Source organism: Trachinotus anak, unplaced genomic scaffold (assembly GCF_046630095.1).
Source record: "Trachinotus anak isolate AG129_WGS33_773 ecotype Australia unplaced genomic scaffold, CSIRO_AGI_Tana_v1 ptg000025l, whole genome shotgun sequence".
Taxonomy (NCBI): Eukaryota; Metazoa; Chordata; class Actinopteri; order Carangiformes; family Carangidae; genus Trachinotus; species Trachinotus anak.
Genome location: NW_027273876.1, coordinates 2,656,532 through 2,672,114, shown reverse-complemented (window position 1 = coordinate 2,672,114; position 15,583 = coordinate 2,656,532). Strand labels below are relative to the sequence as shown.

Sequence of the window (15,583 nt, the reverse complement as noted above, 5' to 3'; positions counted from 1 at the left end):
AAGTACTCGCGAGCTGCTTTAAACCTGGTCGTTATTTCATCAGGTTTTATTGTTTGTTTGTTTTCTGTGGCTATTTGATGTATTTTTAAAATATATAAATATAATATTATGACTTCTTAAGATTTCAATAGGTTAAATATGTACACTACACGGCCAAAAGTATGTGGACACCCGAATGCTACACCCATATGTGGCTATGGTTGAAGCTAGGACGCTGGTGTTGGCTGATGACGTCTGTGCAGGCCAGTCAAGTTCTTCACACAATAATGGACAAACACAAACCGTTCACACAATGTTAGAAGAAAACTAAAATCTTCTTGTATGTTGTGGCATTCAGACGTTCTTCATTGGAACAAAAGAAAAGAGAATTGTGCGTAGAAGAAGTGTAAAGAAGAATTAAAGGGAGTAAAAGTAAGGTTATAGTAAAGAATAAATAATGAAAAAATAAAATTGAATTGTGATAGTTGTGGGATATAAAAATGAAATATTGACTGTGATGTAGAGAAAGAAATGAGGTGTTTGAAATATATGAAAGTAACTGAAAGTCCACAAAGTGTCCACATATTTTTGACACAACAGGAGGCTGCAGCACAGTGAGGCGGGTCTGTATCTGAACAAACCTGACACCTGATTTGACTGAAATCACCTGAGGAAGAAATGATGAAATATTGATTAGCATCAAAAAAGTGTTTTGTGATAGATGCCCAGCAGCTGTTTTTTGCTGCAGGCTCCCTGCAGCTGCAGTTTTTAATCGAACAGATGTCAGAGCATCATCCAGACACTGGTGTTCACACTGTCGTCCACCAGGGTTCGCTCTCGTACTTGTGGCTGCGCCCCTCTTCGATGTCTCAGTCACTCAAATAAAGTGTTACTGCCCCCCCCCCAGCATGTCTGACCCTCACCTGTGATCTCACCGCAGATTGAGAGCCACAAACTGAGCTTCCGTGAGTCAGCCAAGGCTCGCACTGACCACGGCGCTGAGATCGTCTCTCTGGAGGACTCCCCCCACCAGCTCAGCACCGTGTCCTCCTCCGGCAGCATCAACATGGCCGACTCTCCACAGCTCTCCACGCTGGCCGACCAGGTGTCCGCCTCTCTGGCCCAGCAAGGCTTGTGAATGCACCCTCCTCCTCCTCCTCCTCCACATCCACCTCAAAAACACGACCACGTAGAGGAGTTGCGATGCCTTCCTCATTATTTTCACAGGACTTTTTTAGCTACCCATCACTGTTTATCCTTCACTAACCTTTGAAACTGTTCTTAAGCCATTACTAGTAGAGTAATGAGAAAAAAATACAGATTAACAAGTAGGCCAAAATGTATTTAATTCTCTCTGTGGTCTTTGATCTCTTTATTCGCTATTATTTCTACCTTTTGTAAGTGTCCCTTTCAGAGTTAAAGCGCCCCAGCAGAGCAATTCTGAATTATTTTATCTTCACACACGTCCTGGTGAATCTGGTTTAAGACTTCCTGTCGCATCACATGGACTGTAAACCCTTTAGAAATTTCCCCTTCGATGGGTGTCCCCTGATGTTTGTTTTTTAACATATATAGAAATACAGAACCTGAAAAATGGAGGGAAACGCAGACTGTTGGGGTCCAGTTTGTGCTGAAGCAGGGGAGCAGTTACAGGGTATCACGAGAGGTCGCCTGAGGAAAAACCGTTGAAAGAAAAGTAGCAAATTTCTTGTTAAAAGGCAGAAAAAATGCTTTCAGAGCTCACTGCTGTCTTTGCTTCGTTTAGTCCCGACATGTTCGGCACCTCGAGCTGCTGCAGGTGACCGAGGTGCAACCTGGATATTAAAAAAAAAAAAAACAGAACGGCTAGAGTAGAAACTTCGGTTTGTGTTGGGCACAGTTTTATAATCGTACTCTGTGGATATATGACATGTATTTGATATGAGAAACATTTGTATTGTGCCTGCTACTGTCAGTGTTCATTTTTTTTTGTTACTGCTCTATTGTAAATGCGCTAAAGCTTGATGTACCAGGAGGAAAATTAACCTTAAGGCATTTTAAAGTGTAACTTTCATGGCCAAATTGTGGAGAGACAGAGTGAGTTCATCAGTTCAGCTCTTCATTGACGACAGTATTTAAACTGCTGTTTGCACTTACAGGTAGGTAGAATAACATTCATCGCAGTTAATCAGTCTTAAAGCGAGGCTACATAACTTCTGCTAAACTGACGCCACTTTTTAGATAATGCTAATATGCTACCACTGCTCTTTAGCATTTAGCTGAAATGCTAAGCAACAGTAGCACAAGCGTAGAAGGATTCGTAAAACTATTTGATAACAGTAGTCGCCACAAGCTACTGGTCATACCAGACCGAGAGTGGCCACAGCAGCAAAACCACTTTTCATGAGTCAGAAGAAGGTTGTGTTATTTCTTCAGTCAAGTTACATAGTCGCGCTTTAAAGTTCAGAAAGGCTAGTGTTTAAAAATGTACTCAGCTGGAATGAATAAGGTGTGTCGCAGAGCAGATGGATGGATGACGGAGGAAGGGTTGACTGGGCCAAGGTGAAATGAGGGATTTCTGCTAAAGTGAGCAACGAGAGAAACTGTACAGCACTGAGTTACATCTGTACCTGGGCACTGAACACAGACACAGGATTCATCAGGATGTGGCTCTCAGCTGGTTGTTTTTATCTTCAGTGACTAAATGTGCAAATTCCCGGCAACGAAAAGGCAGCACTACATGGACAAAATTATGTGGACACCTGAATTTTACACCCGCCGGTGATCTTGATTCAAAACCCTGAGTATTAATACGGTGCTTTCACAGCATCCACTCCTCTGGGTTCAGTCTGGCCACCAGATTTCCTGCAGGGATTTGCTCCCATTCAACCACAACAGCATTAATGAGGTCCAGCACTGATGTGTATGATCTGCTTCTCAGTCCAGTTCACTGCAAAGATGCTGGACAGGGTTTCAGATGAGAGCTCTCTGCAGGTCGGTGCGATTCTTCCTCTCCAAACTGGGTTTGTTTGGAGGCACTGAAACAGAAAAGTGTTTTCCCCAAATCTGTTGGCACAAAGTTTGAAGCACAACCATCTAAAATAGGAGTCAACCTGGGACGAATCTTCATACATATCCTGGTAAATCTCAGATCATCTGACAGGGTTTCCTGTCACACTGGCTGTAAACCTTTAGGTAATTAATGCCCAAAGTTTTGATAAAAAAATACATAATATCTTCAAAATGAAGTAATGTCTGCAGGGTGTTACAGCTTCGACTCAAACATTTTTTTCTGCTTTCTTTTCCTGTTAGATCTCTCGACCCTTCAAAATGATCTCTCGCCCCCTAGTGGGGAGCCTCAGCCCCGAGCTGAGGTGCTATTGGTCTAAAATATTGAATATCTCACTTTCTTAATTGGAACTAAGGGGCTCAGGCCATTAAAAAAACCTGACCTAAAGTGCTCTGAGGTGAAGTAAATTTGCAGGCATGTCCACATATATTTGGCCATATGGTTTATTTCATATAAAGGAAGATTAGAAGAGATTTTGAGGGAATTCTCTTCAGGTGAATAAACATTTATTTCTGTGTGAGGCGTTGTTGTACAGAGCCTTGTGTTTTCTATTTAAATGAAACAACCAACTGGAGATTTGTTACCAGTTTCCTGTTTTCTCAGAACATGTTTCCTTGAACGTAACACACTCAGTTCATGTGCTCAAAGATGTCGATCAGTATTCCTAGTGACTCATCTCGATCACTCTCGTTAACGGGTGAAACAACTTCTTGCATGCACCTCATGTGAGAGACAGCCGTCTGCTTGTTGCCTCCCCTTCACAAAGTGGTCTCTTTGTATATCCTGTTTATATATGCCCTCTGGATTCTGAAGGATATACTGATGTGTGTGTGTGTGGGTGGTGCTAACCTTCACCTTCACTCACAGGTTGTGGTAAAGAGGAAGAGGAAGTCCCACACTTTGCTCCCAACTGTGTATGTTTACCATGTATTGCAACATAGATATAAAACAGCATTTTATCTCTATGGTTGCAAAGATGCTACTTTTAATTTCAAAGTAGGATTAAGGGTGTGCCGGCAACATTATCTGCATGCTACAGTGAATTCTCAGTTCTCTTTTCTCCAATAGACCACATTCGTCTCGGTGTGCAGGACAGACGTGAATCTGAGGGGTGGGAGTAGTTCCCGGTTTGTGCTGGGGCTGTTTGGAGAGGCTTCTGCAGTGAGAGAAACTCATCGCTCATCTTTTTTTGGTTGATTCTGACGCTGTACAGTTGTGGAAATGTGATTGTTCTCGTTATTGTGCATTTTATCAATAACTGGTTTATGATGACTCTTGTTGCTGTATATGTGTTATTTGAAAATAAATGCTATGAAGTCACAGTTGTGATGAAGGAGTGCAGTTGCTCTCTCACCAACCAGACCTGTACATTTTAAACTGTGGAAATCTGCCAGTGACCCACACCTAGAGAGGACGACATAAACATATCCTCCACAATATTTATTTGAATGTAAGAATTCGGATGGTACAACTGACCCCAACCCTGGGGACACATGCAACATATTAAAAATACATTAAATTTCACTATTTATTTTTATTTTTGTCTCAATAACCATAATATCATAAAAATATGCAGTTTTACAATAATACTATAGTATTATTTATTTATAAAATAATATAGTGTTATTAATTCTTTGAGCTATTGAGTTTAATTTTGCTTATACATACCTTGACTCAAAATATGCACAATTTATATATTTCTTATAATAAACAGAACAGACATGTTTTAAGACCATGAGAGGCTAACGAAATAACTCCCAAAAATGTTTTCTATTTTCTGATGTGTTGAAATGAGCATATATAGTTGCATCTGTTCTGCTATGGGACAAAATGACCTATTTTGCTTATTTTAACGAAAAATGTTGATTGTTAAATAAAAAATGTTGATTTGGTTAAATAGCTTGTGGACAGTCACAATAACCTTCAGTGTCCCCACCTTAACTTCAGGGCAGAAGCAGTCAGCAGTGATGTGGACAGAAAAATAAAACGTGTTTAGCCACTTTAAAAACACTGACAGAAAAAAAGCTGATAAACTTCAAGTGTGCGCTGTATCCTGAATGTTTTCACCGCCACACAGCACTTTCCTCTGGGACTATATTTCCTGCCGCTGACCTGCCGCATTACTACGCACATGTGCACATACGCTTAGGTGGTGATTTGCGGAGTAATACAGTGCGCGACTGTGCGCAGTAATACGGCAGTTAAACGGTTGAAAATGTAGTTCCGAAGTAAAGTGTTGTTTGACGACAAGATGAAGCGGTGAAAATATTCAAAATATAGCGTACACTTAAACTGATATTAGCCCTTTTCTGTGGGGATGTTTTAAGTGGTTAAAACATGTTTTTTTTTTGTTTTTTGGAGATAGCCCCGCCCACAGCGTCACGCCGCCCAGCTTCCGGTAAGGTGTCCCCGCTGCTCTGCTGCAGGTGAAGCAGAGCACAGGTAAGAACCTCTCACAGCCCAGCTACCGTTTTAATGCGCTTCACACTCACATGCATCCAGCACTTTTCTACCACACACACTGATGATGCAGTTTGGGGATCGAGGACAGTCCCACATGCAGACTGGAGGAGCTGGGGATCGAACCAGCAACCTCCTACCTCCTGTGTGTGGAAATCACTCCCTACTTATAATAAAAAGGCTATATGCATTTTATTTGTGTTCAGTTTATACACCAAAGTGCTCTAAAATCATCACTTTTTCTGCTACAAACCCTCAATGCATGAGTCACATTGTACAGATGATAAAAGGTGAACTACCGACTGGAGGACGGAGATTTAAGACACGTTTGACACTGAAGGACTTGAGGCCAGAACAACTGCACCAAGTTAAACATAAATGTTTTAATGGTACTATTTACAAAAAAGAAAAAACAATTCTGCGTTTTGATTAGGTTAACTGCTGCAACAATCGAACAGGTACATCGACATCTTGCTCAACTACAAAAGAAGAAAACAGTGATTGAATGGCTGTGGCATAAAAAGAGGTGTAAAATGAAAAACAACCATAGATTTTTTTTGCATAGCAATCAGGGTGAGGGGAGGAGGGAGGGGGGGCAAGAGTGTGGTTATATGGACATTGCGGGTGGTGAAAACAAAAATCCCATCTTGCAACACAGTAGTCTGGATCTGATTAATCTGAAAGTGAAACTATTAAAACAGCAGAAAATATTCCCTTAAATTGAAGAACCTGAGCTCAGGGTGGCTTCTAGCTGAGAGCTGCTACATTTGAAATGTTTGCAGGAGGAAATTTGTCAAGCTGAACCAGAAAAAAGAGGAAGGGGAGGGGTGGGGGTAAGTGTGTTAAGTCTTTATTTTGCCACAATTTGACTTTTGTAATACAGCAATGACCAAGGAGAACGGAGTGAAATTAGCAGATGGTACAAATCATCCCCTGTGATTTATTCCTTTTTCTCTTTTAATAAGTGGAAATCTGACTGTGTGCTGTTGTGATAAGACTAACATCAGCATGTTTTTCAGCATGCAGCAGCGCTTTCTGTAGGGCAAGTGCTCAAAAGACACCCCCAGTCCTGTACGTACGTTATCACCCTCTTTAAAAAAAAAAAACAACAACAAAACAAACAGAACGGAGAGTTAAAGAGGCTGCGGGGCGAGATGGGAGCTGGACACTCTCCACAGAGACTGTAAAGGAATGATTTTTACTATTCAAAAAACACAAAGAATGTGTCGTTACGCTGGAACAGACAGAACAAATACAAATAAAACATGTCAGGAATGAAAAACAGAGAAAAGCAAACCAACAAAACTAGACTTGGCAGTTGGAGAAGTGCTCTGGTGATTTCAGGCGACCTCTAAGGGGAGGGGGGGGGGCCACATCTCAAATGTACCTGTTTATTTGGATGAGGAGGGGGAGAGGAGGGGGGGTATTTTTTCTTGTTTTGTTATTTGTCACTCCACTAAAAATGTACATGGGAATTACAAGCAAACTAGTCAATAGAAAACACCCTTTGGCCATATTTTGAGGAGTCCGCTACATAGTGCGCTACAAGTGTACACGCGACATATGAAACACCACTAAGCCCCCATGTACATTGTTTAGCCTACTACAGAAATCATTTTTTGAAACGTGTTGTTTTATACTTTTTTTTTTTTTTTTTTTTTTTAAACATTTATCCTTTTTTCCTGTGACAAAAACAAGTGTAGGGAAAGGCTTCTATCTCCATAATGTTCACTAAAAACTGTGAAAAGTATTAGACTGATGTTTGAATATCAAACAACAGGAACCCATTTAATATCTTATTCTGCTTTGAGGTTCTGCTTGTTAATGCCAGAGAGGAGCGGTGGGTGGGGTGGGTGGGCAAATGGGTGTGGGAGGGGTCGGAGGGGGGCCAGGCGACCTCAGGCTGTCAGTCATTCATCGGTGAGTGGAGGCCTTGTGTTTGGGGCCGCTCTCGTCGTTGTCACAAGGCAGATCCATGTCGTCCGAATCCAGACGTCCATAGGCTGTTGCTCGGCAACCTGAGATGCTGCGCATTCTGGGCCTGATGTGGTGGTCGCTCTCTGCCTCGGGCTCCGGGGCCGGGTCTTCTGCCAAGGGGAAACTGCGACGCTCCCACGGCGCTACCGTCTGAAAACATCAGACAATGTTTGTTTAAAACCCTGAAAACATGACTTCAAGTCTTAAGTATTTCTACACGGAGCTGAAACGATCAGACCGTCAACAGAAATTTGATAATCGTCTCCTCGTGCCAAACATTTACTGGTTCCGGCTTCACTGTGATATATTAGACTTCACTCATTATCTGTGGAGTTGGGGCCAGCGGCAGGAGAAAACAAGGTACCTGAAGACATCACACTGGACTGCAGAACACAATGATCAGCAGTTAAATTAATGATGAAATAATCACTGCAGCCATATTTCTACACAACAAACCAGGGAACAATCAAAAGGCCAGTCTCCTTTTTCCCCTCTAACTCTTTTGGGAGACTTTCACAGTGTTGCTCTCAGCTCATGTGAAAAGAGTTAAAGTGTGCACCATTGAATTAATAAAGGTCAGCTCTTTACTCCAGTACATCCATTCAGAACAACTTTGTTGGACTAATTTGTTCTGTTTGACCTTCACTTGTCCTCTCAGGTAAAATAAACTCAAAACCTGCTTCATCAGAACTGTGGGTGTAGTCAAAACTGCCAAATCTGCAACTGTCCACCGATTCAGATGTTTCTAAAAAGCTGAGGTGCACAGAAACACAACATGATGTGTTCTTCTTACTGACCTCTGCCTTCTTCAACCCAGTGGTAAAAATACATCACAAATACAGATGAAAGTCATGTAACAACTATTCAAACTCTGGCATAAAACTGTTCATGTAGGACTCCACTGTTCACTGATTAAGAAATCGATCTTCAGACACTGACCATGTCGAGCTGAGAGAGGGGCTAATGAAAATCTGCTGTTTGGTGCTTTATGGGAAACAGATCCAGAGTGTTTGGAGGTTCAGAGATTCAAAGGCAGCATAATTCAGCCTCTTCTGCTTCAATTATTGTCAATTGTATTTTTATTGCCCTTTAATGGAAGTAAATTATTAAATGGCTGAAGTAATTCTTAGACTGCTGCCAGAACCAGCTGAGCCTCCTGAAGAAACACAAAAGCTTTGACAAATGTGTTGTAACATGTTTCTGAGGGATTTGATCTAACTGAGTGCCAATACTTCATGTGGGTGTGAGGTAAGAGGACGGTCAACGGACTAATATAATCACATATAATATCACATGTTTCCATGGTGATTTCTGCTCATTCAAAGAAAAACCCTGAGCTGTTCTCTGGTCCAGTAACAAGCCTCCAAGTGTACAAGCACAAAGGAAAGAGGAATGTTAATGATTCACAGAGAATTCATTAATAATGTGAAGAATTTGAAGTGAGGAAGAAATGGGGACTATATTAACCAACAATGTGTTACGTTGGGGCACATGTTTTATTATGAGAGGTTAATTATTGGCATCACACCTGAAACCTTGATGCTGATGATGCAGAAATATTCAGACTCTTATTTTGGTGATTTGAATCCATCGCATTTGAATCCACGATGACGAAGACTCCAAGCGATATGATTGGTAAAGATATAATAATGTGGAGACGGTTCTACATGGAAGCTGATTTTCGAAGCCTGAACTGAAGCCATAACGGTACGTACCCGTTCTTCGAAGGTGAAGTCCGGCGTCGAGCACCGCGTGTCCTCACTGGACAGCAGCCGATGGGAGTCCCTCGAGCAGGGTGTGTGGGGGTTGGAGGTGGTGTCGGGGCTGGCCGGACTCATGGGTGACGGCACGTGGCTGTAGTCGTGGAGCATGGGGCAGTGGCCTGGGTCTGGGGACGCAGGCTGAGGGGTGGGAGGGTTGGTCCCGCACAGCAACGGTGTGGTCCGCCCGTCAACAGATTTGTATGACCTGAGGGACGAGGTAACCAATGAGACTTATAGGCTTCACTTCTACAGTCGACCAAACACTAGCATGTTACTGCGCGGAAAGTTTGGGTAATGACCTGCTGCCCCTCCTCTTCGCGGGAGCCAAGGCCATCCAAGTCCAGCGAGAGCGCTCCTGATCTTCATACGGCTGATGGAGCTGGATGAAGGCTGCGTCTGTCAGGTCCTCCACCTGCACACACACAACCATCAGGACCCTGACACTGTGCTTCCTTCAGTTTACAACTGACATGATTAGTTTATTAATCAACTGACAGAGAAGGAATTGCCTGAATTTTGGTAATAGAAAAATCACTTAGGTCATTTGTTGAGCAAATGGACATAAAGTATAAAAGATATTTATGCGATTTTATTGATATCATATCACACTTTCACTCCCAGGTGTATATTAATAACTCCTATTAATATAATTATTAATATAGTTAAGGGATCATTAAACATCACCTGGACCTGGATCACCAGCAGAAAATAGATGAAATCGCATGAAAAATATTTCTGACTTTTGTAAATTAAATTTAACATAACCTGCCTCGTAAAATGTGACTATTTGCTGGTTTTCTGGTCTCAGTAAACTTTTTTATTCTTTTGTGAAATGTGATCTGAAGATGTCGACTTGGACTTATGGAAACTGTGATGGCAGATTTTTCTGACATTTTATAGATTAACTGAGAAAATTTGCATCATTGTTAGTTGCTCTGCTTTGGTCTGAAAGGTCATTAACCTGCATCCACCATAAAGAGGCTGCAGTCAGGGATTTGACCACCAGGTGGCACTGTTCACTCACTGCTGTATATTCTGAATTAAAATATTGGGAGTGCAGGTGATGTATTCTGAACCTTTGTGCAAAAGATTCAAAATTTAACACATCTCATACATTTGAAAACACGATCAGAGAAGGTCTGGTTCAGTGGATCCTAAAGCAGGACTCAACACTCACCTCCCGTTCATCCTCCTCTTCAGTTATGAGCTGGGAGAAAATGTCCACAGATCGCCAACTATGCACAAGGATAAACAGATGTGAGTAGAGGGGCCCAGCGGGGTCAACACGCTTCACAATAACTTCAGAATTGACGGATATAAATAGACAGGAAGAAGAAAGCAGCTCCGGTGTTGAGCAAACAGGCCACAGGACAAACATCCTGCTGGTCACACCTGACGCTCTGCACAGCAGGAGCAGGCCACACAGAGCAGGTGTTTACCTGGGTGTGAGAATCTCTTTGTACTGCAGCTTCTCCACTCTGGTGGTGGCCGCCACAGACATGGGGATTACGATGTTGTTGATGTCAAAAGAGCTTTCACCCCGCCTCCTCTTGATGGGCTGCTGCTGGGGGCCGAAGGAACACGTCAATGTAAGGATTACACACATGAACAGATTACAGCACGAGGTAACACACCTGTATGACCTCATAACTTTTTGCATGAGTAAATCAACACTTTCCTGACAGTTTCAACAATATTCAAACAAGGAAATGATTTAAGTGAAGTGATTTAATATCACTCATCAATATTTATCTGTCAAACTTAAGTCACATGATGAGCTCACTTCAAAACTGGGTGTTGAGTTTGACTCACTGGTATGGACACAACTCAAACTCATTTACATCAATTTGAATATTTTTGCAAATACTAAAATGTTGATGAGGGTAATTCCATGATTGTTAGAGTACATTGTTGTCATGATCCTCCTCCTTTAACTGTAGAGCCTTATACAGTTATATATAATGTTCAGTCTAATACAAGTTTTCCTGTTGTGTCCACTAGTGAGAGGGATTTTTCAGTCACTTTCAAAAACATTAGCAGACATCATTTAAATATTGATGCCTTGGTTTAACTTTTCAAATGTGTCTTGTGTGCTGCAGCTGTTGTAGAATGTGAACTGTTCAGTTCCTCTGATTCTGCTCAGTGTTTTGGTTTCCTACTTTTCCTGCTTCAGTAACCAAAGAAAAAAAAAAAAAAATTCAATTTCAGTTTGAGTTTAGTTTCTCTTTCGTACCCACCTACTTACCGGCTTTATCATTATCTCACAGTGTATGTCAGCAGTGTCCGATATTAGACTGCTCTCTGACAGCATGTTACAATTACAACATTTCTTACCAAGTCTGAGTCTCCTACAACAGATCCTGACATTTTACCTGTGATCTTGTGATTTTAGAGCCTTTAACTCCATCATCAGTCATGTAAAAACACCAGATTTCCACACAGTCAAAGTAACAGGAACTGAGCATCTTAATTATAGTTTGATAATAAAACTTTAACACACTGCCTCTCCTGCCTGCGCTCCAGATGTCAGTAGCTGAGGTCTGGTCTGTTCTGTCTGATCTCATTTGCTTTCAGCACCGGAACTCAGAGCATCAAAGCTTTTCAAACAAAGGTTAAACACAGCGAGCGTCATGGTGCTCTGCTGGGAGACAAAACTAGGCCTGTAGAACTTTACAATGTGCCATGTTATTATCCTGTGTTGCTGTATGTACAATAAGAAAAGCTTTGACAGCCATGTGGTTCAAACTGGGAGCTCCTCGACTGATGATTTGAATCATCGATGTCGAGCGGGCAGCCTTACTTCAGTCCCACTCCTCTACCAGCTAATGAGGCCAAAACAAAGTGAGCTGTAGTCCAGTGTTTCCTTACAGGTGTGCTTGGGACGCTCTGGCTGCCCGGGCCCAGCGGAGTGGAGTTCTCTGAAGACGTGGACAGCTGGCGCGTCAGGGGGCTGTGAAGGGACGGGTGCATGTTGGCCAGAGTGGGACAGGGGCTGCTTGACTCCAAGAAAAGTTTAGGGGAGGCTGGAGGAGAGGAGAGGAGAGAGGTTTAGAAACTGCTCAGTCTCCTTAAGCCATGATAGACTTTTTCACTTTTTGTAACAGCACATCTACACTGAGGCAAAGGGACTGGAACCATCAAAATGGGAGGAGAACCAAGGAATAAATAGTCCCACTGTTGATTCAGGGAAGCTTCAATATCCCTTTAAACAGACCTTATGATAGACGCTTCCCCCTTCAGATACACAACTCAGTCCTCATTAACTAAAGACTCACTGTCAGTTCTATCCAGCGAGGGCTCTCTTAATCTCTTGCGGCTGTAGGTCTTGTCGTAGGGCCCTAACGGGGTGGAGAGCGCCTGCAGCCGCTCAGTCTTGCACACGGCCTGGCCCTCAAGCCTGGTTGTGTTCAGCACAGCACTGCTGCTGCCCACGCTGCAGTCCACTGTCCTCGGCTTCTCAGCACGGTTCTTATAGTGGCCCAGTCCTGCAACACCAGGAACCAGTCGCATTTTAACTAGGAGTTGTCATGGTAGAGGTTTTAAATTGAAATATTTTAAAGGACATCCATTGGGTGACTGTAAGCTCATAGCATTCAGTTAATTGGTTATGAAGAGCATGTATGTTTCACCACTATAATAGAAGCAACAATGAAATCAGCTGTAGACTTGTGAGATGCATGTTTCACTAGTGGAGCTGAGCATGTGGTTGCAACAGTAGAGTAACTGTCTCTGCCCCGTGGTGTTATGAAATAAAACGGTTTCTGGTAAAAAAGAAAAAAAAAAAAAAAAAAAAAATGGCATAATGAAATAAAAACCACTGGAATTAAATAAAAACAATCCCCAACAAAGTCTGTTACTATGAAAAGAAGCAGGATGGAGAAATATTTCATGATAATGAGCAAAGATTCACTGATACATTGGCTCATTTCACAATTTCATGGCAATATTTTTTGTTTCCATCTCATATTCATACATTTAATATGAAACAGTTCAGGTCTCCAAAGTGAAACCTTCTATTCAGTTAATATAATTTGAGGGCTATCAGAGGACCTGCAGACAGCTTTGAAAAGCATTCATGTGTAGGTGTGAGTGTGATCAAGAGTCTTTGGCTCAGTTGCAGTTGTACTTACTGACTGCCATAAGTGAGTTGGTGAACTTGTGCTTCTCTTTGGACGAGGAGAGCTTGTGTTTGAGGGAGAGCTTCTTCAGTGGTTTACTCCTCTCCAGTGACTTGGTCTGCCACTGGCTCTTCATCACCTGCTGCAGACGGAGGCCTATACAAACGTCTGAGAAAGAAATAAACAGAGGGAAGAAGAATTCAGCACTAAGTTACTGTGCAGCTGGATACTTCAGATTTTCTGCCTGTAGTTCAACATTAGTAATTTACAGTGGAGCCAAAGGCAATCTACTACATGAGCTCAAGCCAAACCCAAACAACTTTGTCTCAATTATGTATCAGCCTTGAGGGATTCATGCTCAGCATTTAGGACGAAACATGACACACTCCCTAATAATCACAAGACTGTCTTGAACTGTGTGAACCTTGTGTAACAGCTGAAAATATAAAGAAAAGACCATATTCTGAAAAATCCAGGACTAAAAGGACCATCTTCATTGTCGTTAACAAGAGCCCAGGGCTGAATTACAACATGATACCCGTGTCAGACAGAAAAGTTAGATGGGTGAAAATGTTCTCTAAGAACTTCCTGGGGAGAATTCTCTCTGCAGCCACTCCCTGTTTGTCTTCCCCTCTGGATGTGAAGTAGGAAATGGCTGCGTAAACTGTGTTCGCCTTTGAGCCAGGAGCCCAGCACTGACCGTCAGGGAAGGAGAGGATGGGGTGGACGCCAAGATCCAGTCTTGACAGGCGCTCCAGGGTGGGTAGCTCATACTGAGGATCTTCTCTGGGGGTGGACCAGCCACCACACATCACACAGCTGGGGTTAACCCTGCAGTTACACTGGATACAGCTGCTTCTCTGGGCCTGCTGGTGGACAACGGAGGATTTTAAACTATGTGAAACTGAGCTACATTAAAGCAACTATTAAGCACATATTACTCAGTGACGAATGAATGGCTGCTTAAAAATGTCTACAGTTAAATGCACCACAGGAGTAAAGTGAGTCACCCCAGAAAACATTCTCCTCTCTGAAGCCACTGGCGACAGAGTACCTGTATTTTTCTTACAGATCGGTCTAATTGCATTTGATAGTGAACTGCAGACAAATTTAAAATCTAGGAACCACTTAAGAGGCAAAAATTCAGTAAATCCAGCTTCACTTTTATCCTGAAACTATAAATTACCTGGAGAACACACTGAGGAAAAAGAGGATTGCTTATTCTTCAACTAACTGCTCTCTGATAATGTAGAAGTAGCACAAAGAAATCTCTATTTAAACTCCTCAGTAACCACACAAACACATTTCGTATCACGGCCTTACATTAACACATTTTGAAACGCCCCACAAAGATAAACACTCAGCACATGTTTCTATTTTCCTCAACTAAAACTTGTGAGCTGTCACAAGGGTGATTACGCTTCTTTGTTGTTTGACTCTGGAGAAAGATGCCCTACTTTTTCAGAAAGTCAGGCAGCTCTTGTTTATTCAGCTATTAGGTTACAAACCAAGGAACTAATCGGTGAGTGCAGCCTAGAAACACACACACATAGTACAAGATCTATGGAAGAATAAAAGTCCTCTTCATTGCTCTTAAATGTGCAACCGGGCATTAACGATATTTTTACAGCATTTTGACCCCGATTTCAGTCTCCAAACTATTAATTAAAGTGTTTCCTCTCAGTTCCTTTAAGGTGAAAAGCGCAGTGTGACTTAATGATGAACTCGCTGAATTTAACCCCATTCTACAGGAGATTTAAACACAAGCCTGTGAACACAGACAAATGAAACTCACCTTGCCGTTAAGGTTGGGCACAGTGTTGGGCTGAATGAGCCGCCGTCGCCGACAGCTGACTAGTGGTCGTGTCCGCGCAGCCACACACGTGCTGTCATAGGCCAACGGCTGCTGGTGCTTGGTGTCTGCACTTTCTGCCATCCTGTCACCGGACAAGCAACACAGCAAATGAGGTTACAGAGCCTCACATGACAAGGTAATAAGACACTGTCCTCAAATCAAGTTACTTAAAGATATTAGTAACATGGAAATTATTATTTTATCAAGCATCTTGTTGAGCAGTGATTTAATATTAGGAAATTTAATGGTAAACAGGGAATATGGAATATTAATTTGCTGTTTTGTCTATGCATTGTCAGAAATTGATGATAAATGCTCATCATGTTTTCCAGAGCCCATGGTGATGTCTTTAAAATGTCATGTTTTGTCTGACTAACAGTCC

The 15,583-nt window shown here is 42.2% G+C and overlaps 2 protein-coding genes across 29 annotated transcripts in view; one reads left to right on the top strand and one right to left on the bottom strand.

Moving 5' to 3' along the window:
* Positions 1-4,350, top strand: part of LOC139608305 (microtubule-associated protein tau-like) — a 32,200-nt gene extending 27,850 nt beyond the window's left edge. For 17 of the 18 annotated variants that reach the window (XM_071461915.1, XM_071461911.1, XM_071461909.1 and 14 more), the window contains one exon: positions 920-4,350. In XM_071461915.1, coding sequence (XP_071318016.1) covers positions 920-1,117 — 198 coding nt within the window. In that variant the 3' untranslated portion in view covers positions 1,118-4,350. The remainder of the gene's footprint in view (positions 1-919) is intronic. The other variant, XM_071461903.1, reaches the window with a different exon arrangement.
* Positions 4,351-5,851: 1,501 nt separating this feature from the next.
* kansl1a (KAT8 regulatory NSL complex subunit 1a) overlaps positions 5,852-15,583 on the bottom strand; it is a 30,316-nt gene continuing 20,584 nt past the window's right edge. For 4 of the 11 annotated variants that reach the window (XM_071461889.1, XM_071461898.1, XM_071461888.1 and 1 more), the window contains 10 exons: positions 15,142-15,283; positions 14,047-14,215; positions 13,359-13,514; positions 12,504-12,722; positions 12,097-12,251; positions 10,668-10,792; positions 10,406-10,463; positions 9,528-9,640; positions 9,181-9,433; positions 5,852-7,615 (listed from right to left, as the gene is read on the bottom strand). In XM_071461889.1, the coding sequence (XP_071317990.1) occupies positions 7,403-7,615; positions 9,181-9,433; positions 9,528-9,640; positions 10,406-10,463; positions 10,668-10,792; positions 12,097-12,251; positions 12,504-12,722; positions 13,359-13,514; positions 14,047-14,215; positions 15,142-15,283 (1,603 nt within the window). In that variant the 3' untranslated portion in view covers positions 5,852-7,402. The remainder of the gene's footprint in view (positions 7,616-9,180; positions 9,434-9,527; positions 9,641-10,405; positions 10,464-10,667; positions 10,793-12,096; positions 12,252-12,503; positions 12,723-13,358; positions 13,515-14,046; positions 14,216-15,141; positions 15,284-15,583) is intronic. The other 7 variants (XM_071461896.1, XM_071461897.1, XM_071461891.1 and 4 more) reach the window with 6 other exon arrangements.